General features: G+C 39.1%; 1 protein-coding gene across 1 annotated transcript; it reads right to left on the bottom strand.

Annotated features, from left to right (window-relative positions):
- Positions 1–5,320: 5,320 nt before the first annotated feature.
- LOC104609122 (uncharacterized) lies at positions 5,321–7,601 on the bottom strand. Its single transcript, XM_010275349.3, has 4 exons — positions 6,649–7,601; positions 6,196–6,266; positions 5,887–6,073; positions 5,321–5,768 (listed from the first exon to the last, which is right to left on the bottom strand). Exons 1-4 carry the CDS (start codon positions 6,781–6,783, stop codon positions 5,583–5,585), a joined length of 579 nt encoding a protein of 192 aa, XP_010273651.1. The 5' UTR covers positions 6,784–7,601; the 3' UTR covers positions 5,321–5,582.
- Between the last annotated feature and the right edge of the window lie 3,522 nt (positions 7,602–11,123).

Below are 11,123 nucleotides of genomic sequence, written 5' to 3'. Positions count from 1 at the left end.
TGTGACAATCTAGTACCCGAAAAAAGATAAAAATGCCCTTCAAGTGTCACCTAATTTTTTTTTTATCAAAGTAAAACCAGACCGACAATACTGCCTATTCATCGACTAACTTCTTCTCTTCGACCGAAAAACCTTTCCAAACAGTTTTCACATGCTATATCTCTTCACGGATTTGAAAAGGCTAGTATTTTGGGAGCAGTTTTCTCATGCTCTCTCTTCACAGAGAATGATAATTTCTGGTTTTGGGTACAGGGGTTTTGCTCAGCAATCCATTTATCAAGGACTCTGTGTTCAACCCAATATTTCAAGGGTTTAACAGCATTACAGGTAAATCTTCTCTTGTTTCGTGGCCATTCTCGTTTTCAAACAGTCCTACTCATTCTTCTTTTTTATCTTCTTCTTCTTCAGGCATCCGAAACTCCACTGATGTATTGCAGACGGGTGTTTCCTTAATCAATGTACCCGCCTTACACCGGTAATTTATTGCAGACGGGTGTTTCCATAATTTTCATCCATCAGAAATTGGTCAAATAACATAAAATTCGATAATCAATTATGCACTTCCCCAAAAAAAGATACCAACAAAACAGGAATCAATAAAACTTAAACAAAGTCACTAAAACGAAGGATGATGCCATGAAAAAGAAAAATTCTCCCAACCGCAGATTTATTATCGGTCACTTGAATCGTATCGGAAACGTAATCCTGAAACACAGTAAATGACAAGATACTCAAATGAGGGATGGAATGATTACATGAATTAGCCAATTTGTAGAACGTCGCAGCTTTTTCGTATAAATCTGCGGCATCTTCGTATTTTTCGCCGAACAAATTCCAGCTAGCGATCTTCTTCTCTGCTTTTTTTCTCAAACTCCTCTCCTTTTACAATTTGATCATCTCCCTTCCCAATGTCCTCCGCCATTTTATTTCTGATCTCTCGTGTCCCAACTCGCAAAAGCGAGAAGGAGATGGCAGTAGAACGAATGCGGGCTGTGATGTCCATTTATTAGAGAGAGACGACGAGAACATTTCTTTAAAAGACGTTGACCGGTTCCGTTCGGAGGACGAAAAATCCTCCACCTCAACCAGTCCGACATGCTCGATCAACTCGTTGAAACTAGGGTTGTGCTTGGATGTTTTTGGTAGGTTGGTGTACATTAGATTAGAAAACCCAGTGGAAAATGCTTGTGGTCTGGTGCTTGAAGGTTTGCTAGAGCTTGAAGAAGCTGTTTACCTCTCTTTCATTTTTTTGAGAAAGAAGATGATGAACAATGTCTAAGAGTAATTTCAACATTTTAAAAATCTTAAATCTTATATGAAGTCACATGGTATATGATGAGGGCGGATTTGCCCCTCCAATGACATTGTGACACCTGGTATCTTATGATAATTAAGTGCAGCCTCTTGACAAATAGACAGATCGAGTTTGCCACTTACAGGCAGTTCGCCACAAAGCAGCTCACCCTCATGTAGCCTGGCACCTTAGAACAAATAGGTGACACCCGGGGCCACTTTGGCAACAACTTGCCTTTGCTAAATTGATAGTGTCCCACTAAGCGTAGCCTGGCATAGCCGCGGCCCGGCACAGGCGCGGCCTGGCGCAAGCAAGACCTGGTGGCCTAGCCCTGACACGACCTGGTCCTAGCACGAGCTGATAGCCTAGCCCTGGCACGAGTTGGCAGCCTGGCCCTAGCGCGGCTTGGCCCTGGCGCGACTTGGCCTTGGCACGAGCTGGCGACCTGACACAAGCACCAACCTAACAACCTAGAGGAGCTCACCACCGTACCCCGCATTTCATGGGATTGTGACTTATAACGGCAATATTAGCTCACCCACTCCCCGACTCAGGCAGAAATGGACAACCTTACTAGTTGGTGGCTTTATGTCCACCTAACACGAAAGCAGGTCCCATCACAGCGGGAATCCAAGAACTGCTCCACCTCTGCTCTCTAGATCTCTCATTCTCTAATATCATTCTCAGCTCTTCACTAAGTGCTAACTCAACCATCGGAGTGACCTCGCCGGGTAAACACCCCCAAGTTCTCTGATTCAGTTCGTACAAGTCCCTCAGTTCCCACCGTCTATAGAGATGAGCAGATCATCTCCAGCAGAAAGTAGCCGGTTCAGTTCCCGTCGCTGCTAGTAGCCAGATCACCTCCTGTAGGGAGCAGCTGGGTTGCACTACGCCAAGGAGCTCAACTTCAGCCCCTGAGTCACAGGCCACTTGGGAATAGACGAGATGACAAGGTACTTAGCCAAAAAAAATGATACGTGACCAGAAACGGTTACATCAGTATACATAATTGACAGTCCATTAACGTTAGGTACTAGATTGTTGCAAATTGAAAGTTCAGGTCCTAGATTGTCGCGTTTTAAAGTTTGGTACTAAATTGGCACTTGGCCTAAAGTACAAGGTACCTATTGGGAATTTTCCCTTTATTAAAGCACCCCTATAGTTTATAACCTATTTATTTAATGGACCTTTGTTTTTCCGTCTAAATATTAATATGATCACCTAAATTAAGTGGAAAAAGTTCAAGGGTATAGGCTTATGTGACTGTGATTGCTTATTTCAAAAGTATCCCTAATATTTCTTCATATAAAAAACAAAATTGACCAAAATAGAGTGATTGCTGGTGTCTTATTAGAGGTAAAAATGGTATTTTCATTTTTTATTTCTTTGATAAAATTTATTCAAATGGATATTAAGGTCAAAAACTATGATTTTCTAATATCATATAATGAAAGAAAATCGATTGCAAATTATAGGGAGTGTTTTAATAAATCACATAAAGAAAATGTAACTTTCCCCTTAAACCCAGGAACAAATTCTTATATTTTTTGACAGCATATTAAGGTATTTGTCTTGTAATAGAAGTTTCGTGTTCCCCAGACTTTTGCTTGTGATTTGTGAAACTTATCAAGTGCCTGTTTGGGAGGAACGGCTTCAGAGTTCTGACTTTGCAAGGTGAGCTCACATGGAAAGCTTAAAATCTATATTTGACGAAAAACCTGGAAAGCTTCAACTTTTTGGAGAAAGTAAAACTAATTTTAGTGGCTTCTTCAAAGTGATTCAGTCGGCAACTCAAAAAAAGCTGAAGCCTTCCCAAATGGGCTTAATGCAGGTGGAACTGTGAAGTGTGGAATAAAGTTTTTGCCCCACTCTCAACGGGATTGAATGGTTGAACCGGTGGTTAATGACCCAGTGGTCTTTTTTGACCCTAATTAACTGAGGGTTTTTATGGTTTGAATGGGCTAATTAGCCCGACAGTGACCCAATGAACATTCTGGTTTTCTGCCTGATACCAATGATAACATTGGTTTTCACCAAGGTTTTAAAAATCGGATTGGACATGGAACCATTTCGACCATCCGGTTTGAATCGACAGTCTGTTCTGATCTAAAAAATAAAAAATAATTGAAAGGCCAAAAACCATTGCCCAGGTCAACGGTTTGACCGCCTATGTCAGCAGGTCACTGACCAAATCACTAGTTTTTGGTCCAGGAATTGGTTTTAGGGTAAAACGAAACTAGTTTCCTGACTGATTTCCAGATTAACTGGTCCGGCCCGATTTTGAAAACCATGATTTTCACCCTACCAAATTCTCATATTAAACTAAATTACCTTTCACCATTAAAGTTATTTATTAAATTTTGAAAACCAAAACAATTGTTAGCTTGCCCAATTGCCAAAATTACTAGCTTCCCTGGATTCTTCAGAATACAGGATAGGGATCTGCATATCGATTTGGTGTTTTCAGTTGTTTAAGTAATTTTAATTGCGGTTAATTTAGGGGCTGTTTAGTTCTTTTTCTATTTATTTAATAAATATTTTTTTCAATATCTCTATTGAAAAATGAGAAAAAATGTTGAAATATGTTTTCAACATATTTTACAATTAAATGGAACGTCATTTTTTATTGGGTATTTAATACGAGTCTGGATCTCCTGCTCATGAGAATTCTGCCCGCGTCTAACCACATAATATCGCAACCATACATGGAGAATATCTCATCCTCCTACATTCACAGGGGATAGTGTGTTGTGGGTAGACATGGATAGGAGATTCGGATTCAATTAACACAACACATTGAAACTCTTGTAAAGGTAGGTGGTAATAGAAGGATTCAGATTCCCCATATCCCCCAAGACTATCCAACTAACATACCAACCAAGTGAGCCACAAAATTCCATCATGCATTTACATTTACACATTTGTTTTCAGTGTTTTTACGCATAAATCAATGTAAACCTTTCCGTCGACAATTGATGTAAATAATGCATCGATTTTATTGATGTACATTTACATAGATTATCACATAAAAAGGATCCTTCAGATGAATTTTCCATCAAAAACAAACAGCCTAAATTTCAAATAAAACTGCAAGGAACCATACACCATCTTAATAGGGAAACCTAAATTTCAAATAAACCTCTGTACGCAAAGGTTATGTTTGATTTGAAGGAAACCTAAATTAATACAAACCTTGTATTAATTTCTGTCTTTTCCTTCCTTTCCCTATTTTTTCTTTCAAACCAAACATGGCCAAAAAGTTTCAATGGAGGAAAAAGTTGTGAAAAGAGTTCAGTTTCCCTACATAGTTCTTACTTCAGGCATCCCATTCTTAGAGAAAAAACTTTAAACTGTTTGAGGGCAAATAGCCTATACTGTTGAGAGATTTTCTGAAAATGCCACATTACCATGAAAATAGATAAATTAGTAATTACATCTTAATTTATTTTGACTAAAAGCTATTAAAGAAAGGGAGGACCAGGCATCCCCTCAACAGATCAAAGTCTAGAAAAATTCACCCGTGAATTTTATACATATTAAAACTAGATATCGCGCGAGTCATCAGAGTCTATCTGCCTCATCCTATTAGGGGCTACAGCTACTGTTGTTCAACAATGCTCATTTAAAAAGTCATAAACAGTAACCTAATCAATGAGTGACAGTCACTTGTTCTTTATTCCACAATTTCCATCGATAGAAAGCAGTAAATTCAGTATTTCCCTCTAGAACTGGGGCGCTGTTCCAACAAGCTTCTTCAAGGGGAGATGTTCAGCAAACAATAATATGATTTCTTTATAGTGGGCATAATTTTTTCCTTTTTATTCCATCAATAAAAGCACATCAAACAGTAACTTAATTCATTTGGAACTGTTTTCCCCCACATTTTCCAAGTATAATGGATGGAAAGAGAAATCTTAATAGCGGATTAGTGGACACTCCCGTGTATAGTGGGTGCTTCCTTTAATTCACAGTTGTCATCAACATAGCAGAGAGATCAACATTTAAATACATAATCTAATCAAGTAATAATCTGAACTGTGTGGAACTATGTGATTAATTAACCTTCACCCATATATTACAGTTCAAAGAAAGCAATGAAGAATGAACAACTTCATATCTACCAGAATAATGGGAATCGTTTTCCACAACTTTCATGTATGCTAACAATTGTAATTCCTTTACAAAGAAAAAGGGTAAAAAAAAGCTGTAAAAGGATGTTAATTAACCTTCAAGGCATGACAAGCACCCTTTTCTTCCAAGAGAAGACCACTTCTACAATTTGATCAATTTAAACCCTCAAAGCCACCTGATCTTGCCATGAAATCTTCCTCTTCCCAGACCGATTAGAACCATTCCCCATATCTCTACATACTGATAATTTCAGATCGTTTGGTTGCTCATCTACCTTCTTTGCCTTCTTCTCCACTTTCATGGGTTCCCAAGCAACCTGGAATTCTCCTTCATCTTCGCCCCTCTACAACAGACATAATAATCAAATTAAAAACTCAGAAAATCAAGCTAAAACCCATCAAACAATTAGCATATTTCATGGAATTCTGAAGTTAAATAATCCAAAAGTTCTAATTATTTACTGAAATCTGATTCAGATCCAAAACTGGAGCTGGGTTCTTCATGGCAACTTCTTTCTGCTTGTAAGTCCTTTCCTTGGAAAGGATTTCGCTTCGGATTTCTGGATTTTGGATCCAAACAGGGTTACGTTCTTGTTGGGGATTTGGAATTTGGTTTTTCATCAGATACTTGTATCTTCCCCTCAAGAACCTGAAATCAATGGAAGAAGTAAAGTGTAAAACTCAAGGCCCTAGCATTAAAATCTTTCCCCTATTTTTTAACTGTCAAAAGAAACTCTGCAAACCCATCAGAAATTAAAACAGGCAACATACTTGACTTCAGCTAACAGGGTTAGCTTCCTTTCTTTGGCTCTCTGCAAATTATTCTTCATGGCCTGTACATCCTGTAAAAGCCCTACTGTTAGAAACCCTTCTGTGCATTGCCAAAGAAACCAAATCATTTAAACAACATTGGAACAGAGAAAAAATCTGAACTTTTCTTCAAAGAAGGCGAATTTTTTTATGAAAATAACCCAGAAAAGGGAATTTTTCGGGAAAACAAAGAAAATAAAAGAGATCAAAATCTAAAAACAATGGAAGGAAGCCCTAAACGATCTGATTACGAGAGAACCCCCAGAGTCTTCCTTAATAAATATAAAACAAGGAAAAAAAGTCGCAAAATCGAAGAAACCCATAAAGCAGATGAGAATTTTCGAACAAATCCGAAAGAAAACCTAGATCTCCGTAGATATAAATATAAACAAAAAGAGGAGAAAAAGGATTTACCTTCACCAGTTCTTCATACTCTTGCATTAGATGTTGATGCCTCATTCTGCTCCTGGCGTCCTCATCAACAACATACGAAGGAGAGGGAGAAGGAGAAAGATCCATTGAAACCACCCTCTTCATTTTCTTCAACATGGCATCTCCCGCAACAAATCCCAGAAGAAGATGAACAAAAATAAAACGCAGCCCTAGACCGAAAACCTCGAAACCAAGAATCTCGAAGTAGAAGAAGAGATGGGTCTCGAATTAAATACAGACCGACAAAGAGATAGGGTCGAGATGTTAAGAGGTAACAGAGAGAAAGCAATGAAATAAAAGTAAAGGGGAGAGAGAGGTAGAGAGAGAGAGAGAGAGGCAAAGTTCCTTGTTTCCTCTTTTCTCTCTGAAACTCTGACCGAGACAACCAGGAAAGAAAGCCCACATAAATCGGAAAAATAATTTTTTTGGGCTGTGATGAAGATGGATTTTTTTGGGCGTTGCAGAAGGGTATTTCAGGGAAGTTGTTTTTATGGCGGTTTGGTTGCAATACGTTTGAAGACACCTTTCCTTCTTTCCTTCCATCTTCTCTTTATCTTTCCTTCTTTCTTTTTTGTTTTTCTTCTACATAAATTTTGGTCCAGCTGGGCCATTAGGAAGAGAGAGAAAGACTGAAAGAGAGGATGGCTGTTTTGTGTGGACTCCTTGTTTTTGGAGGGTGGGTGACTGGGTGACTTCTGTTGTTTCTTTGTTTCGTCTCTCCTCCCCTTTCCCCTCTCTTTCTTGGTGTGTTTGCTTGGGTTTTGGTGAATAGAGAGAGAGGAGAGAGAAAGAAAGAAAGTATGAGAATATGAGAGAGAGAGAGGGGGGTGCTGAAAAAAAGCAGTAGATGAATGGCTGCTGTTTTCTGATGCGTTACAGTTGCTGCCTTGTACCTTGTTAGACTTTGTATTTGATGGCCTCCTTCTGATAATGGAGGTGAATGGCTGAATGAGATGTTTTTTATATTAAATTTTATAAAATTAAGTTTAAATTTACTAATATACCCTTAATCACTGCAGATCTGTTCTTGTTGGTTATTGCTAAATAAAGTATTTTGATTTCAAATTGGATGGTTAGGTAGTTGGTCTTCTCCTCCACTAAAAACCCACATTAATTCTGTCTTTTTCTTTCCTTTTCCTTTCCATTCATACCCTGTACTACATCTATAGAGATTTTATTATATTTCTTGTAACTTGTGAAATAACCGGAAACCACCCAGAACTTACAGGTTGGTAATCTGTGAATCTCTGAGCCCAGAATATATTTTGAACTCTTCTGTAATTGTCTTCTTCTTCAATTGTTAATTAAACGACTGTAGATGATGTAACAGAGAACAGTTCTAAGGAATACCAGACGGTCCAGACCCTTCAACCGAATTAATATACACGGTGATTGTTGAACCAAATCAAATCTCATCAAACTGAGAAATCCATAACTAAGAGGGGCATATCTGTAAAACAGTATTACACCCAAAAGCACCCACCATCCCAGATCCATCCAAGAAACAGCAGAAATGTCTCTCTTAACCATGAGAGGGATTGAGTTTTTCTCAAGGCAAAATTGTTTCACACACAGAGAGAGCGCTTGAGTTAGAGTGTTGGGGTGGAACTTGGAAAGTGGAAAGAAAAGCTGATAAGACTTTGGTTTTATTTCTGTAAAATTTGTCGGTTGCAGGTCTCCAACATGGAAGGCACAGAGAGTCAGAGAGAAGGGGAGAGAGAGAGAATCTCAAATCTCAATTATTATTATTTTACTTTTTAATTGCTTTTTTACTTTCTTTCGGTTCCTCCTTGCCTTCCCTACGGAAATTCGTGCACGAGACCCGTTTTTAACGGGTTTGTTTCGAACCCAGAACCGGTTTGATTTTATGCAAATAAACCTACCCGGATATTTTCGGACCGGATTGGTACAAAAGTAGAATCAGGGCTAAACGGGTCAACCATTTTGAGCCGAACAGACAACGACTTGACTACACAGGTCATTTCCTGCTAGGTCAGAACTGGGGTGATAAAATGGTTTTGGAGTCATGCAAGGACATTTGAAAGCTGAAAGATGAACCTGCCCTAACTGATCGGGCAAGGTAAGCAAAGTCAAATGTGATACTACATATGTGGGCCCATGAATTTTATTTAGCTTGGATGGTTAAGATTACACTCTTTAACGGAGGAGGACCTATCAGATCGTTGATATGTGTCATGAGCCATTGGAGTATTATATATACGCGCATCTTACACTTGCAACACACATCTGGAATATTATGTAGTGATCCATCTTGTCTCAAATAAGTGTATGATCCCCGTGTAAGCGTGTTTTTTAGAAAGCTTTAAGGGTTAAGGCTACGTTTGGTTGCACCGCAATTGTACTTTTACTAGTAAGAATGTATGGGAGTTCAAACGAAAATAATGCAAATTTTGTTTTGGGTTATTGATGGAATGCGATTTGAAAAAGCTCCTAGCTGGTAGGCAGTTCGGACGTTGGTCTGCTTTGTTGGCCGGTCAAACTACAAGAGAAGGGATACTCAGAGGATCCGGGGGTGGCTTATTTGGTGTGGTCGCTCTAATGCTTAAGTCAGTATATATACGGTAGTAAACTAGTGAGCAAGTAATCGTACGTACCTAATATCATTAGGGTAGATGCCCTTATATAGGTGAGTTGTCGTAGGTCTCATGAAACACCTCTGAGATCTTCGGCCTGTGTTGTTAAGAGTCTGTTCCGCACTAGGAGGTGGACTTTATGCTAGCTGATAAGGCTTATCGTGTCCGTCCGATCCGGGCGGGATGAGGATAAGACCTACAGTTGTGCGGCGTGATCCCGAAAAGCTTGGAGACAGCTGACTTACTTCTAAAAATCTGCTACATGTCATCTCAACAGGTCGGGCCATCACAAGCTACTCGGACCAGGCCGAGGTGGCAGAAAATGCCGAGTCACTGTCCAGTCAGCAGGTCGTATCCACGTGTTCGCTAATTAAAAGGGCCAAATTACCCCTCATCAGGTTTTACTTTATTCTGTTTTAGGTCTTATTTTACATTATTTGTAGATTTGTTCATAGGGTGGGCTTCAAGCTTGATTTGCACTGTCGGGTTTAGGCTTTGGGGTCAGGTCCATTGAAATTTTGGCAAATGCCAAGCCCAAACACGGCCCATAAATAGGTCTAATTATTTGTACTGAAATCAAAGATGACAATAATGGGGTTTGTGATGCTTGTGGACGAGTAAAACATACTAGAGTTCCATTTCCAATAAGCTCGTCAAGAGCAACTTTAGCTTTTGCTTTGATACATGTTGACATATGGGGTCTTTATCACATTGCTTCTCATTCAGGCGCAAGATATTTTTTGACCATTGTAGATGATTACGACAAATGCATTTGGTTGTACTTGATGAAATTTAAGTCAGAAACATTTTCTTTACTTGTCTCATTCTATAACATGGTGAGAACTCAGCTCAAATGTAATGTTCAACAAGTCAGATCTGGTAATGGGAAAGAGTTCCTCTCTAATCCCATTCAATCATTCTTTTCTCAAAATGGGATTGTGCATCATAGAACCTGTGTTAATTCCCCACAAAAAAACGGGAGAGGTGAGAGAAAACACATGCACTTGTTAGAAGTTGCCCGTGCTTTGCTATTTTAAGCTTCACTACTAGTTAGCTTTTGGAGTGAATGTGTGCTAACTTCATCATACATAATCAACTATTTTCCAATCGTTCCCCTTTAAGGTAATTCCCCATTTGAGTTACTTTTTGGAAGGCATCTCACCCTCAATCACTTGCACACCTTTGGGTGCTTATACTATGCCCAGGAGTGACCATTAGACACAGACAAATTTGCACCTTGGGCAATCCGGTGTATATTTTTTGGTTATCCATATGGATAGAAGGGATATCGAGTATATATCCTTGAGACTCATCGAATATTCACCTCAAGAGATATAACCTTCTATGAAAATATTTTCCCATATACCAGTGATTCCTCTAACGAAAAGTACAATCTAAACATTGTATTCCGCTCCCTCAAACTAAACAACAAACAAAACCCTTTGTGTTTTAACCATTCAGATCAGTCCACTAAACTTTTGACATCTCAAGATAATGTCGAGATTGACTTACATCCATCTGCAAAGCCTATTGAACTGTAGTCTCGGCCTCAACGTCCTAAAAGACCACCTACCCACCTCAAAGACTTCATTTATAACTTGCCACATTCCACATCCACCTCAGCTTGAGCCTTGTTTGAACCCATTGAGCCCAAATTATATGCTCAGGTGGCCTATGATCCAAATTGGCAACATGCCATGAATGAAGAAATACAAACGCTCGAGAGAAGTAAAACATGGTCTATAGTCGACCTTCCTCGGGGGAAGAAGCCCATTGGAGCAAAGTGGGTATACAAATTAAAATACCCTATTGATGGCATGATAGAGCACTACAAAGCTTTTTTAGTGGCAAAGGGATACAACC

Source organism: Nelumbo nucifera, chromosome 8 (genome assembly GCF_055504915.1).
Source record: "Nelumbo nucifera cultivar China Antique chromosome 8, China Antique-T2T, whole genome shotgun sequence".
NCBI lineage: Eukaryota > Viridiplantae > Streptophyta > Magnoliopsida > Proteales > Nelumbonaceae > Nelumbo > Nelumbo nucifera.
Note: the sequence above shows the minus strand (reverse complement) of the source record. Positions and strands in the feature narration are given on the sequence as shown.

Bases quoted from the DNA above. Each gene is read 5' to 3' on its own strand.
- LOC104609122 (XM_010275349.3), bottom strand. From the start codon at position 6,783: ATGTTGAAGAAAATGAAGAGGGTGGTTTCAATGGATCTTTCTCCTTCT. The intron at 6,267-6,648 runs GTAAATCCTTTT...GGGCTTTTACAG, and splicing joins AGTATGAAGAACTGGTGAAG to GATGTACAGGCCATGAAGAA. The intron at 5,769-5,886 runs GTAAATAATTAG...TGTCTGTTGTAG, and splicing joins TGGATCTGAATCAGATTTCA to AGGGGCGAAGATGAAGGAGA.